This window comes from Hemitrygon akajei, chromosome 6 (assembly GCF_048418815.1).
Source record: "Hemitrygon akajei chromosome 6, sHemAka1.3, whole genome shotgun sequence".
NCBI lineage: Eukaryota > Metazoa > Chordata > Chondrichthyes > Myliobatiformes > Dasyatidae > Hemitrygon > Hemitrygon akajei.
Window position 1 is genome coordinate 68992171 of NC_133129.1, and position 16066 is coordinate 69008236.

General features: G+C 40.9%; 1 protein-coding gene across 1 annotated transcript in view; it reads left to right on the forward strand.

Moving 5' to 3' along the window:
• The window catches only part of ecpas (Ecm29 proteasome adaptor and scaffold), a 142561-nt gene that overhangs the window by 102161 nt on the left and 24334 nt on the right, over positions 1 to 16066 (forward strand). The window contains exons 34-39 of the mRNA XM_073048596.1: positions 3671 to 3792; positions 5483 to 5633; positions 5733 to 5798; positions 6079 to 6168; positions 10878 to 10944; positions 11393 to 11484. Coding sequence (XP_072904697.1) covers positions 3671 to 3792; positions 5483 to 5633; positions 5733 to 5798; positions 6079 to 6168; positions 10878 to 10944; positions 11393 to 11484 — 588 coding nt within the window. The remainder of the gene's footprint in view (positions 1 to 3670; positions 3793 to 5482; positions 5634 to 5732; positions 5799 to 6078; positions 6169 to 10877; positions 10945 to 11392; positions 11485 to 16066) is intronic.

A 16066-nucleotide genomic window follows, 5' to 3' on the forward strand; every position in this document is an offset into this window, starting at 1 on the left:
TGCAGGATGCAGTGAAGTACAGTCATAGAGAGACATCTGTAAACCTAATATGTTTATGTATTTGTGTAAATTTAATTTACAGGATAGGAAATCAATCCTGAAAAATTAAAACAAAACTGCAGATGCTGGAAATTTGAAACAGCAGGTCAGGAAAGAAAAAAGTTAAGTTTTTCATGCTAAGACGCTTCTTCAGAAGTAGAAAACAGCGAAATACAAATTTTTTTTTGTAGAAGAGAACCTTGGGCAGGGATGTGTAGAACAAAAGGAAATCTGTAATAGGGTGAGACCAAGCAGTTTAATGAAAGCAGTTATTAACGTATGAAGTTTCTTTATCTGAGGTGTTGTAAATAGTAAAGCTGTGAACATGCCCTTTGTACTGGATTATATTAACAACATCTGAGCCAACATATTGATTGACAGACAGAAAGAAAGATAGAGTGAACAACATTTTGGAGAATTCAATATCAAGTCCAGAAAACTGCAGTGTGCCCAGGTGGAAGATGAAATGTCCATCATACTTGTATTGAGCCTCATTGTAACAGTACTACAGACAGAAAAGTCAGAGTAGGTGCGGAATGATTACTTAAAGGGACAGGCACCTGGAAGCTCACGATCATACCTGTAGAGCTAACACGACAATCATTCAATCTGCATTTTGGTTTCACTGATGCAGAGGAGACCTTACTGTGAACACCATATTCAATACACCAGATTGGAAGGCGTGAAAGTGAATTGTTGCTTCATTTGGAAGGACTGTTGAAGTCCCTGGAGAGTGGAAAAAGAAGGGGCAAAAGGGCAGATGTTTACATTTCTTACAATTACATGGCAAAGTACCATAAAACAGGGACTAGTTGGTAGGCATGGAAGACTGGCCCAGGGAGTTATGAAAGGAGCGATTCATTTAAAATGCTGAACCAGAGGAGGGGAATATATCCCTGTGGAAGTAAAACATGAAGGATAATGCCTTGAGTATAGAAGTTGGGAGGAGTGGAAGGTAGGGACTGGGTGAACTCTGCTCTTATCCAGTCCAGAAGGGGAGGGAAATGAGAGTAGAGGTGTGGGAATAAATGAGATGCAGTTAAGAGTTCTGTACTATAGTAGAGGGGAAACCATGGTTCAGGAAGAAAGAAGGCATTTCAGAAACATCTCTACAGGATGTCTTGCCATCAGAGCAAATGTGACAAGATAAGGAGGAACTGAGAAAATGAGTCATTGCAGGGGTGAAGAAAGTAGAATCAAGATAGTTGTGGGAGTTTGCAGAGTTGTAGTGATGTCAGTACCGAGCATGATGTGGGAATGGAAAGAAAGGAAGAGTCAGAGATGTGAAAGTGAGAGTGGGATGAAAATTGATATAAACTTAATTAAAATAGATTTCTGTATGGCGCAGGAAACATCAAAAATGCAGACATTGATGTGCTGGGAAAAGAGTTGAGGGAGTAGGCTTGAAAACAGGGTCTGCTCCACATAATTCCACAAAACCATAGTTTAGCTGAGCGCATCTGATTACCTTTGATCAGGAGAAAACATGGAGTTGAAGGAGAAGTTGTTCAATGTTAGAACAAGTTTGGCCAGGCTGATGGAGGGGAACTAGCTGGGCCTCTTTAAGGAAGAAGTAGAGGACTGTCAGTCTGTTCTGCTGTGGATAGAATTATAAAGGGAATCATGCACTCAGTGGCCCCTTCAATAGGTACTTACACCAGTATTCCATCTCAATAATGCAAACATCTAATCAGCTAATCACATGACAGCAAAATGCAAAAACACATACAGACATGGTCAAGAACTTCAGTTGTTGTTCAGATCAAACATCAGAATGGGGAAGAAGTATGATCTAAGTGACTCTGACTATGAAATGATTGTAAGTACCAGACAGAATGGTTTGAGTATATTAGAAATTGCTGATCTCCTGGGATTTTCATGCACAACAGTCTCTAAAATTTACAGAGAATAGTGCAAGAAACAAAAAACATCCAGTGAGCAGCAATTCTGTGTGCAAGAACACTTTGTTAATGACAAAGGTCAGAGAAGCATGATCAGACTAGTTCAAGCTGACAGGAAGGTGATGGAAAGTACCTAATAAAGTGGCCACTGAATGTACATCTATGATGTAGACAAACCAGTCGAAACCCAGGAAATGAAAATTATCAAAGTGAGGGAAGACGTCCTAAATGTCACTGATGTAAGTGGAAAATGACCGGACCACAGGAGAAAAGATGGAATCAAGTTAGGAAGAAATAAGTTTGTTGGGGTAAGAGCTAAACTGAGTCAATAGTTTACCCACACATGGTTATGGATCTTAGGCAGAAGTTAGAAGCTTTGAAGGGAAAATCTCTCGAAGCCTGATGTTTAGTGTTGTGATGTGTCAGAGGTGATGTTTAATCTCTGCATGATAAATTTTAATGCACCAGATAGAATAGGTTTGATAATGTTAGATTTGGTTCTTGGTGAGCAGTACTAAGAGTGGCAGATTCATGTAGTGGAAAGATTAGGTGGGTGGAAAAACCAAGGTATCAATGTCCCATTTGCATTTAGATCAAGAGAAGGTAACTGACCTGAGAAAAGGATCCATGTGAATTGGGAATTCTGGAGACCAGAGACATTGGCCGCAGTTTAAGGGCTCTTGGCCAAAGAGATAGGCACAGAGGAAGCGATGGTGGAGAAAAATACATTATTCTGAACTTTTCAATGAATGGCCAAGTTCATTGAGATGGCAATAAAACAGTCCCTTCTTCTGAGGGTGGTTTCAGATCTGTTATTTTCAAACCTTGGGATCTTTTAGGAGCTCAGGAAAGAGCGAAAAACTTTAATTTTCATTTATTTTAAAGTTTAAACGAAGATACAAAGCACTTGAGGAGCTGAGGAGAATCAATAAAAGAGGAAGACAGCACCTTTGAAAAATCTACCACCTTTATTCTCGAGATAAGAATTTTTTCAGATAGAAGTAAAGGCTACACAATTAAAACAATTATTACCTGTGTATAATGTGCTAATACTTAGCCAATTCAAAAATGAAACGGTATATGCAATTGCCACCTTCTGCCAGTAAGCCGGGACAGATCACCACATACTGAGAAAAGTACATGAGTTTGTTAAAAATACAAATTATGTCAGTAAAAAAACTACAATAAGAAGCACAATTTTAATCTTGCATTAATTCAACTAATATCTTAAAAAAATACGATCAATTCCATCAATGGGTTTTTTGGGATCATGAGGGAAATGTCAAAAAAGATGGTGTAAATGTGATAGAGAGAAATACAAGGGAAAGAAAAATGAAGGGAGAGAAAGGCAGAAAGGGCTTTGGAGTTCAATTGCTGTTGATGTTTGCAATTTTTGACATTGAAAAGGAAAGGGAAGCACCACCTGTAGCAGTATTGAAAACACCAAAGAATACCAAAGGGCTGCTTTGAGATGGAGGAAGTCAGTGTTGTTGCAGAGAAAGGTTAAGCGTGTACATGTACCAACACATGGTATAAAGTATGGGTATTAGAATGCACTTCCTTCAGAATCACTGGATGGTTTAAAGAGACCCTGGGATCCTGAATGGGGCCTAGTCTTTCATGATGAAATGCTAGAATGAGTCAGACTTCTATATCTTGTTTAATGTATAATATATTTTTAAACTTAACGGTTATAAAGGAATTAATGGGAATCCATTTTCTTTTTATAGGTCTGCATACAGATGTGTGAGCCATCCAATGGTAGTGCTGGTCAGCGATTTGTTGCTGTGCTCTTACCTTGCTTATTGGACAAAGGCATTATTAGCCCTGTGGCAGAAGTTCGTTCTATAAGGTATATACCACGAAGAAACAAAATAAGTCATACATTTTTAATACATTGAATAAATTTAGAGTATTGTCTATGTATTGTAAATCATATTGTATAATTGTTTATGTACTTGGTAAAATAAAATAGGCACATAAAACTTTTTAATTCATTTTTCTGATATTGTTGGGTAAGTCCATTTGCACCTAATTTTGTGCTTTCATGTTTCCTCCAGTAAGAATTGGAGGAAAATCAGGTGAACCAATCTTGCACTCGGTAGATCAGGGAGAATATATATATATATATATAAATACACTTTACATATGTGGGATAAAGTGAGAGATGCACGTATACACATGAGTCTGGAAATAGAGGTTGAATTTAAAAGAGCTTTAGTTTGATTTGATTGTTCCATTTTCATAGTTCAGTTTTACACTACCCTTATTATCAATAAACCAGGTTACTCCTTCAGGAAATCACTTACCTGAATTCTGTTTGCCACACTACAGGAAACACATTCCTCCTTTTTTGCCCCATCAAACATATTGTAGATCATAAAACTATTGCATCGTCAAGAAAGGCTTTTCAGTCATTCTGTGCTGGATCTTAACAGTCTCATCAGTCCCATTCTTTCCTCTGATCTTGCATTAAAACTTCAAATACCCACTATTAGAATATCTGGCTCACCAGACACTGTTGCACTCTCTTTAAACTCACTTTGGTTCCGTTTCTCTCCTGCCCTCCCCTGTGCTTCCTGACTCATTCAGTTGAAGTTTGGTATGGGCCCCCAGATCCTAAGAACCTTCTACAGGGCACAATTGAGAGCATCTTGACTGGCTGCATCTCTGCCTAGTATGGGAACTGTTCTTCCCTCGATCACAGGACTCTGCAGAGAGTGGTGTAGACAGCCCAGCGCATCTGTAGGTGTGAAACTTCCCACTATTCAGAACATTTACAAAGACAGGTGTGTGAAAAGGGCCCGAGTCACCCCAACTGTTCCAGCTGCAATCACCCAGGAAGCAGTACTGCAGCATAAAAGCCAGGACCAACAGGCGCCAGAATAGCTTCTTCCACCAGGCCATCAGACTGATTAATTCATGCTGACATAACTGTATTGTTGTACATACTAGTTATTATAAATTACTATAAATTGCACATTTAGACGGAGACGTAACATAAAAATTTTACTACTCATGTTTAAGAAGGATATAAGTAATAAAGTCAATTCAATTCAAGACTTACTATCCTGTTGTATTTTTTTTAAAGTTGAGTAAAAGTATGTTGGGATACTGAAAGGAACAATATCTAGAGGTTCAGAAAATCTGCCTGTCTGACATCACCACAGTCCCGAGGCTGCTGGAATATCTTGAGTTTTACTACAAGTATTTTATTAGGGAATTTCATTGTAGCAGTACTAGAAGGAGGATTTAAAACAGTTCTTATGATTATATTAACTATAGGAATTAAAATGATTGTGATTAAAATTTCCATGTACTCTAGATAATAGGAAAACTGATAAAATTACTTTGGGTAAGTGAATGTAAGCAGACAGGCTTGACCTTTGTTTGCTGATATAATCTTCCTGCAAGTCTTGTTTCCCTTGTGTGCATTTCTGAAATCTTGAGATTTCAAAAACGTAAGAATCTAATATTGTCATAGATATCTCAACATTAGGAAGCATGATTTTGATTAGACTAACTTTGTTTTCTTTACATAGCATCGACACCCTTGTAAAAATTAGCAAAAATGCAGGACCACTGTTAAAGCCACACGCAGCAAGACTTATCCCCACTTTATTGGAATCACTTAGTGTACTTGAGCCACAAGTCCTCAATTATTTGAGTCTACGTGCAACTGAACAAGAGAAGGTGAAGTATAATATCCAACATTTATATATTGTACAATATATTTTCTAAATCTTTTAGTCAGATTCAGTGGACAACTTTAGTTTTTTGTTTAAACACTAGACTGCTATGGACAGTGCCAGACTCAGTGCAGCCAAGTCTTCTCCGATGATGGAAACCATCAATATGGTAAGTGTGGGGAAAGGCTAAATAAGTAACTAATGTTTCAATCTGAAGATCAGAAGAGAAGTATCTTGCCCTGAAGTGAGGTTATTTTGTTTTGTAAATATACTTCTGATTAAGCACTTATAAAAAATTACTGACATTTAAAAGCCTGATTTTTTTAATCTCTCTTAATTGCATGATTTTTAGTACTGCTTGACAATTTTATTTACCTACAAGTCTAATTCTATCATTCTAAATAGCAAAAAATGCATTTCCATTCCTAAATCTTTGTTTTATTTTGTAGTGTCTCCAGCATATAGACACAAGTGTTTTAGGGGATTTAGTTCCAAAGTTGTGTGAACTCCTGAAGAGTGGAATAGGTCTTGGAACTAAGGTGAGTCTTAATCGATCACAAAAGATTTGATTGCAAATGCTTTGATCATATTTGCATGTGTTAAACTTGGACTTGCAGACTATTAAAAGGTACCATGTTCATAAATTAAAATATCTGAGTTGGGGTTCAACAGGCTTGAATGTGAGTAAGCAGAGGCTGAGTGGTTTGGAATGATTTAATTGATTGTGGAACTTAAGAAGTTAGAGCCAAAGGTATAACAAGTTTTGGTAGGATGGTTGTTAAAGTAGTGGAATGCTCCTCCCTGAAAGATGTGGGAATTTCAGGATACCTAACTGCCTCCCTGATGACTACATCTGCAGGAAGTGCATCCAACTTCGGCACCTGACTGTGAAGGTCAAGGAACTGGAGCTGCAACTGGATGTACTCGGGACCATCTGGGAGACTCAAAACCTCATAGATGAAACATTTAATGAGGTGGTCACACCCAGAGTGCAGGCTTCAGATAGTAGGTGATTGACCATCAGGAATAGTAAGTGGTATAAGCAGTTAGTGCAGGTTTCCCCTGTATTAATTCTCCTCAACAACAAGTATATCCCTTTGGATACTGCTGGGGGGATTCCCTGTCAGGGCACAGCAACAACAGCCAGGCCAGTGGACTGTGGCTAGCTGTGATGCTCAGTAGGGAAGGGTAAAGGCAGGCCTAGAGATAGGAAACTCAGTACTTAGGAGGACAGACAGATGATTCTGTGGTTGCAATAGAGATGCTAGGGTGTTGTGTTCCCTCTGACGTGCTAGGGACCAAGATGTCTCAGAGCGGCAGTAGAATATTCTCAAGAGGGATGGTGAGCAGCCAGAGGTTGTGGTGCACATTGGCACCAATGATGTAGGTAAAAAGAAGGAAGAGGTCCTGCGCAGTGAGTAAAGGGAAGTAGTTTACCTGCTGATGACCAAAGTACAGAGCACTGGGTATACATTTTTGGTGCATCTGGCCTCTTGCCCTTCCCCTGAACTACTGAACAAGAGGGCCAAGTTACACAACTGGCTTCTTTGATGTACTTCAACCACCTTGTGTTAAAATGATGACCCCCATACATTTGAGTGAAGTAAAAGTGAAGGTTGTTACTTTTTATAGACCACCCAATAGTAACAGGGATATCAAGGAGCAGATAGGGAAACAGATCCTGGAAAGGTGTAATAATACGAGTTGTTGTGGTGGGAGATTTTAATTTCCCAAATATCAATTGGCATCTCCCTAGAGCAAGGGGTTTAGATGGGGTGGAGTTTGTTAAGTATGTTCAGGAAGGTTTCTTGACACAATATGTAGATAAGCCTACAAGAGGAGAGACTGTACTTGATTTGCTATTGGGAAATGAACCTGGTCAGGTGTCAGATCTCTCAGTGGGAGACCATTTTGGAGATAGTGATCATAATTCTATCTCCTTTACAATAGCATTGGAGAGAGAGAGGAACAGACAAGTTAGAAAAGCATTCAGTTGGAGTAAGGGGAATTATGAGGCTATCAGGCAGGAACTTGGAAGCTTAAATTGGGAACAGATGTTCTCAGGAAAAAGTATGGAATAAATGGTGCAAATGTTCAGGGGATATTTGTGTGGTGTTCTGCATAGGTACGTTCCAATGAGACGGAGGTTACAGAAGGATACAGGAACCATGGTGTACAAAGGCTGTAGTAAATCTAGTCAAGAAAAGAAAAGCTTATGAAAGGTTCAGACAGCTAGGTAATGTTAGAGATCTAGAAGATTATAAGGCTAATAGGAAGGAGCTTAAGAAGGAAATTAGAGCCAGAAGGGGCCATGAGAAGGCTCTGGCGGGCAGGATTAAGGAAAACCCCAAGGCATTCTACAAGTATGTGAAGAGCAAGAGGATAAGATGTGAAAGAATAGGACCTATCAAGTGTGACAATGGGAGAGTGTATATGGAATCAGAGGAAATAGTAGAGGTACTTAATGAATACTTCAGTATTCACTATGGAAAAGGATCTTGCTGATTATAGTAATGGCTTGCAGCAGACTGAAAAGCTTGAGCATGTAGATATTAAGAAAGAGGATGTACTGGAGCTTTTGGAAAGCATCAAGTTGGATAAGTCACCAGGACCGGATGAGATTTACGCCAGGCTACTGTGGGAGGCAAGGGAAGAGATTGCTGAGCCTCTGGTGATGATCTTTGCATCATCAATGGGACAGGAGAGGTTCCAAAGGATTGGAGGGTTGCAGATGTTGTTCTCTTATTCAAAGCTGCTGCGCAGGTTGACTCTATGATTAGGAAGGCATACGGTGCATTAGCCTTCATCAGTCTTGGGATTGAGTTTAAGAGCCAAGAGGTAATGTTGCAGCTATATAGGACCCTGGTCAGACCCCACTTGGAGTACTGTGCTCAATTCTGGTTGCCTCATGACAGGAAGGATGTAGAAGCCATAGAAAGGGTGCAGAGGAGATTTACAAGGACGTTGCCTGGATTAGAGAGTATGCCTTATGAAAACAGGTTAAGTGAATTTGGCCTTTTCTCCTTGGAGCGACGGAGGATGAGAGGTGACCTGATAGAGGTGTATAAGATGATAAGAGGCATTGGACAGTTGAAGAGGCCATGGATTAACATATCAGAATGGAAATAGGAAGTGGAATTAAAATGGGTGGCCAATGCATTCCTCTGATGAAATAGTTTAAGAATATGGTCATTGTTACAATGTAGGAGCTGTGGCAGCTCATCACTTCACAGCAAGGTTGCATAAACAATTACGTTATTAATGTTTAAGTTATGTATTTATTTTCCTCCTGCTGTATAACATTATATTTGAAACATCAGAGTAGTCACGACCATGTTTGAAGACCACTTCATGATTTCAGGTATTGTCGAAGGGATATTCTTAAGGAACTATTGGTTAGCTCCCATCTTAGCCAATGGCTTAAGACATGACTGCTGGGTTTTCTACCTGCAGTTGTAAATGAGGGTAGATCAAATTTTCTGACCATGGAGGAAGTGACTGCCTTTTCATTGGTCATTAGGTTCATAGCTACTCACGTCTTGTTCCTACCCAAGATTTCTTCCACATGTCTTGTTGTTCATCGATGGATTGGTCAAATATGTTGAGCTCATCACTTATGTGCTTTGATCTTTATTCATTTGTTGGAAAGGGGGCATTAATGTCAAGACCAGCATTTATTGCAGCTATTAGGACCTTGGTCAGACCCCACTTGGAGTACTGTGCTCAGTTCTGGTCACCTCACTATAGGAAGGATGTGGAAGCCATAGAAAGGGTGCAGAGGAGATTTACAAGGATGTTGCCTGGATTGGGGATCATGCCTTATGAAAACAGGTTGAGTGAACTTGGCCTTTTCTCCTTGGAGCGATGGAGAATGAGAGGTGAATAAGCTGATGAGAGGCATTGATTGTGTGGATAGTCAGAAGCTTTTTCCCAGGGCTGAAATCGCTGCCACAGGAAGGCACAGGTTTAAGGTGGGAGTAGGTACAGAGGAGATGTCAAGGGTAAGTTTTTTACTCAAGAGTGGTGAGTGCATGGAATGGGCTGCCGGCAACGGTGGTAGAGGCAGATACAATAGGGTCTTTTAAGAGTCTTCTGGATAGGTACATGGAGCTTAGAAAAATAGTGAACTATGGGTAACCCTAGTAATTTCTAAGGTAGGGACCTATTGTTTGGCACAACTTTGTGGGCTGAAGGGCCTGTATTGTGCTGTAGGTTTTCTATGTTGGCCGATATTAAATATTAAATTTATTGTTTATAATGTTTTAAGTTAAATTAACACTTTAAATGAGTGTTTAGTTTTTATTTAATAATTTGAATGTATTTCAGTTATTTCTAAATGTCTGTAATATTTGGAGATATTTAGACCTGAAGAAAAAGTTTTGACAGCGTAAATTATCAGGAAACCATCAGGGTAGTCTGTTGGTAGGACCATGGTTTGCAGCATTTGAGATTAGGTCGCCATTCACCTCAAGGGCAGCCAAAGTAGAGAGGCCTCCAGACAATACTACCATAAAATACAGGAGTAGAATTATACCATTTGACCCATTGTTACTGCTCCACCATTTCATCATGGCTGATCCATTTCCCTCTCAGCCCCAATCTCTTACCTTCTCCCCTTCATGCCCTGACTAATCAAAAATTTATCAACCTGTGCCTTAAATATACCCAATGACTTGGCCTCCATAGCTGCCTCTGGCATTGAATTCCACCGATTGACCACTCTCTGGCTAACGAAGTTCCTCCTCTTCTCCATTCTAAATGGACATCCCTTTATTCTGAAGCTTTGTCCTCTGGTCTTGGATTCCCCCACCATAGGAAACATCCTCTCCACATCTACTCTATCAAGGCTTTTCAACATTCAGTAGGTTTCAATAAGATCCCCCCTCATTCTTCTGAACTCCAGTGAATACAGGCCCATTGCCATCAAGTGCTCCTCATATGATAAGCCTTTCAATCCCAGAATCATTTTCTTGAACCTCCTTTGAACTCTCTCCAATGTCAGCACATCCTTTCTTAGGTAAGGAGCCCAAAACTGCTCACAATACTTTCAAGTGAGGCCTCACCAATGTTTTATAAAGCCTCAACAATTACATCTTTGCTTTCTAAGATGCAAAAGGTAGATCTACTAATGGGTATCCTACAGATAACTTGAGGCATAAGCTGCATCAAACATGGTTATGCTGTTACATTTATTAAAAGCAAATCAGAATATTAAACCTCTTGGTTAATATGATGTTGTGATTTACAGGGAGGCTGTGCCCATGTGGTGGTGTTTTTGACGACCAAATGTCCACAAGACTTAAATTCGTTTGCAAGTGAGTGTACAGAGTACTTGTTACTTGATACTTTTACTTTTTCAGAAAAAACTAAAACCTTTTCAATGTTTCATGTTAAATACGTTAAATTGTGCAGCTCCAAAAACATTCAGTCTATTTGTGCCTGTTCTAGCTCTTTGAAAGTGCTCTCCAGTTAATTCTGTTTGCTGCTCTTTTGGTCAAAGTCCTGACAGTTACTTTTCCATCAATGATTTCAGCTAGTTTTCTCAATTGAAAACTGCTGTTAAATTTGCATCCATTTGAATGTGAATGTCATTCCAAAATCAAGTGAGTACATCTTCATATTTTGTAAACATTGGTTTTAAATACTGAAGAGGTAACAATAGAGTTGAAAATATGCACACAAAATGAACCAAATTTGCTAACTGACATGACAGTCCATCTGCAATGTGTAATTCTGTTGTATCATTGTTCTCATTTTTGACAGGTAAATTGTTGAGCGCTCTATTGACAGGTTTAAATGACCGTAATACTACCATACGAAAAGCTTACGCTGTTGCAATCGGTCATTTGGTTCGGGTGAGTTACAAAATATGACTCTGTGATTTTAGTTGTTAAGTAACTGGAAAATAAATGAAGAAACAGTGTTAGGAATAACATGAACTTTAGGCTGTAGGTAGTGGACCATGTAGAATATCTTCAGAAATTTCTCTGAATTCAGTAGTCTTGATCAATTATGGCATCTGTGAGATAAATGGGAATACTTATTTTACTTTGTTTCAAACAAAACTTACTCCGAACCTACACTGCAATGTTTTTCGAAATCCAATTTTCTTCAAATCTCAATGCAAGAGTTCCAGGTTTGCTAAATTTGGATATTCAAACGAGTTTGGTAACGTCCAGTATGACTTGGATGCTTTAGATGGGTTCAGTATGGATTCAGGCCAGTGTGGATGTGTCAGATTGTAAAGTCCAGGGCAAGAAGTAGAAAGATGCTGCATATGATGCAGTGATGTAGATTTTGATCAGGAGGTCTTAGGCTTTGTTGTGAATATAATGGTCTGCCTTATATTTCACTGCAGTAGGAGAAGACATACCAATACTTCAGTGTGTTGTCATAAAATCACAGCAGCTATATAATTGTTGTATATTATTAGTGCTACATTAGTCATTCTCTCCCAGAGATCTCTATTTTGATTATCTAGTCACCTGGTCATAGTACGAGCATTATTGTACACCCAACAATAGAAATGAGCAAACAAGATGTCCCAATGTTAGCTGTTAGATGTTGGGCTTGTGTTTATTTAGTAAATCATAAATCATAAACACAGGAGATTCTGCAGAGTAACACACACAAAATGCTGAAGGAACTCGGCAGGTCAGGCAGCATCTATGGAAAGAAAAAAGGAATGTTATTTTGGACCAAGACCTTTTATCAGGACCCCTGATGAAGGATCTTGGCCCGAAATAACATTCCTTTCCATTGATGCTGCCTGACCTGCTGAGTTCCTCCACTATTTTGTCTGTGTTTATTTAGTAAAGATGCTTTGGTGTAGTTTAAGATTAGATAATCGATGTAACTCTAAGGGCCTACAGAGAGGAGATGGAAGACTTAAGGTCTGTTACTAGACAAATAACCTCTTCCTCAATGTCAGCAAGACAAAAGAGAAGGTAATTAACTGTAGGAGAGCTCTGACCGCTCATACCCTTCTTTGCATTGATGGCTCAGCAATGGAAATTGTCAGCAGTTTCATATCCTGGGAGTACACTTATTGCGCAACCTCTCATGGTCCTAGAACAATCAGGAATGCTCACCAGTGCCTCTACTTTCTGAGGAGGCTGAAGAGAGCTTGACTATGAGCATCCATACTCACATCCTTCTACAGATGTCTAGTGGAGGGCATCCAAACATACTGCATCACTGCACGGTATGGAGACTACACTGCGGCGGACAGAAAAGCTCTACAACGGGTAGTCAAAACTGCCCAACACAACACTAGTATCAGCCTACCTGCTGTCAAGGACATGTATACAAAAATTACTGAAAAGGGCCAGTAACATCATGAAGGATTGCACCTATCCTGCTCATGGAATGTTTATTCCACTCCCATCAGGGGAAGAGGCTACCAGGACCACCAGCTCAAAAACAGTTATTTCTCCAAGCAGTAAGCTGATTAACACCTCTACCAGTAATCCTCTCCTCCACACCTCCCTCCCTCACCCCCCCACCACTGCTACTTTCCTGTCAGTCACCTCATGTACAGAACTCCTATGCCTAGCATCACTTTATGGACATTCGATTCTTCTTCCCATCCTCAATGTACTTGTATTCATTATGTCTTTTGTGCTTTGTTGCATCCGGAGTAACAAATATTTCATTCTCCTTTACACTGGTGTACTGGAAATGGCATTAAGCAATCTTGAATTGATATGAATAGTGAGAATTTCAGTGAGTGATGATCATGGATAAGAGCGAGAAACTAAGGAAGGAAACCTTACAGAAAACTGTTCAAAATGTCATCCAATGAGGGAAAAAATTACTGGAGAACTAGGCAGTAAATTTCTACAGAAGGATTGAAACCCAATTTCCCTCGGGATCAATAAAGTATGTCTGTTTGTCTGTTCTGTAAGGTACTTTATTTTAAAAAGACACACTGGCTCAAAGAGGAAGATAATCACTTTATGCAAAGAATTATAGCCATTTATCCTACTGTTTATATCTTAGGATTACCATTGACCAGAAACTGAACTGCAGTAGTCATATACACAATGTGTCTACAAGGGCAGAGCAGAGTCAGTAACTCATCTCCTAATTGCCCAGTGTATTGCAGCAAGTCACCAAGACTCTTAGCACCATCCAAACACCACAACATCTACCAGCTAGAAGGTCAAGTGCAGGAAAAACATGGGACACCACTACTGAAAGTTGTCCTCCAAGCTACCAGACTTGGAAATACATCACCGCCCTTCATCATCTTTGGGTCAGACTCCTGGACCCCCCTCTCTAACAGCATTATGGATATATGTCCACTTAAAGAAGGCCCATTAGCTCCACCTACTCAAAGGGCAATGAAGGATGGGCAGTTAAATGCTGACTCCACTTCCAAAGCCCAGATCCCTTGAATGAATAAAAAATCACATCATATTTCAAGCAACACACACAAAATGCTGGTAGAACGCAGCGGGCCAGGCAGCATCTATAGGAAGAAGCACAGTCGACGTTTCAGGCCGAGACCCTTCGTCAGGACTAACTGAAAGAAAAGATAGTAAGAGATTTGAGAGGGGGAGGGGGAGATCTGAAATGATAGAAGGGGGAGGGATGAAGCTAAGAGCTTGAAAGGTGATTGGCAAAAGGGATACAGAGCTGGAGAAGGGAAAGGATCATGGGACGGGAGGCCTAGGGAGAAAGAAAGGGGGAGGGGAGCACCAGAGGGAGATGGAGAGCAGGCAAGGAGTGATTGTGAGAGGGGCAGAGAGAGGGAAAAAAGGGGGAGTAATAAATAAATAAGGGATGGGATAAGAAGGGGAGGAGATGCATTAACGGAAGTTAGAGAAATCAATGTTCATGCCATCAGGTTGGAGGCTGCCCAGACGGTATATAAGGTGGTGTTCCTCCAACCTGAGTGTGGCTTCATCTTGACAGTTAGAGGAGGCCATGGATCGACATATCAGAATGGGAATGAGACGTTGTATTAAAATGTGTGGCCATTGGGAGATCCTGCTTTCTCTGGCGGACAGAGCATAGGTGTTCAGCGAAATGGTCTCCCAGTCTGCGTCGGGTCTCACCAATATATAAAAGGCCACACTGAGAACACCGGACGCAGTATACCACACCAGCCGACTCACAGGTGAAGTGTCGCCTCACTTGGAAGGACTGTCTGCGGCCCTGAATGGTGGTGAGGGAGGAAGTGTAAGGGCAGGTGTAGCACTTGTTCCGCTTACAAGGATATGTGCCAAGAGGGAGATCGGTGGGAAGGGATGGGGGGTGGGGGGGGACGAATAGAGAAGGGAGTCGCATAGGGAGCGATCCCTGCGAAAGCAGAACGAGAGGGGAGGGGAAAGATGTGCTTGGTAGTGGGATCCCGTTGGAGGTGGCAGAAGTTACGGAGAATTATATGTTGGACCCGGAAGCTGGTGGGGTGGTAGGTGAGGACAAGGGGAACCCGAGTAGGGTGGCAGGAGGATGGGGTGAGAGCAGATGTGCAGGAAATGGGAGATATGCATTTGAGAGCAGAATTGGAGGAAGGGAAGCCCCTTTCTTTAAAAGAGGAAGACATCTCCTTCGTCCTGGAATGAAAAGCCTCATCCTGAGAGCAGATGCGGCGGAGTCGGAGGAATTGTGAGAAGGGGATAGCATTTTTGCAAGAGACAGTGTGGGAAGAGGAATAGTCTAGATAGCTGTGAAAGTCTGTAAACTTATAGTAGATATCAGTAGGTAAGCCATCTCCAGAGATGGAGACAGAAAGATCAAGAAAGGGGAGGGAGGTGTCGGAAGTGGACCAGGTAAATTTGAGGGCACGGTGAAAGTTGGAGGCAAAGTTAATGAAGTCAATGAGCTCAGCATGCGTGCACGAAGCAGCGCCAAGGCAGTCATCGATGTAGTGAAGGAAAAGTAGGGGGCGGATACCAGTATAGACTTGGAACATGGACTGTTCCACAAAGCCAACAAAAAGGCAGGCATAACTGGGACCCATACGGGTGCCCATGGCTACACCTTTGGTTGGAGGAAGTGGGAGGAGCCAAAGGAGAAATTATTGAGAGTAAGGACTAATTCTGCTATACGGAGGAGAGTGGTGGTAGAGGGGAACTGGTTAGGTCTGAAATCCAAAAAGAAGCGGAGAGTTTTGAGACCTTCCTGGTGGGGGATGGAGGTATATAGGGACTGGACATCCATGGTGAAAGTAAGGAGGTGGGGGCCAGGGAACTTAAAATCATTGAAAAAATTCAAAGCGTGAGAAGTGTTACGAAGATAGGTGGGAAGAGATTGAACAAGGGGGGATAAAACAGTGTCAAGGTATGCAGAAATGAGTTCGGTGGGGCAGGAGCAAGCTGAGATAATAGGTCTACCTGGATAGGCAGGTTTGTGGATCTTGGGTAGGAGGTAGAAACGGGAAGTGCGGGGTGTGGGAACTATGAGGTTGGTGGCAATGGGTGGGAGACA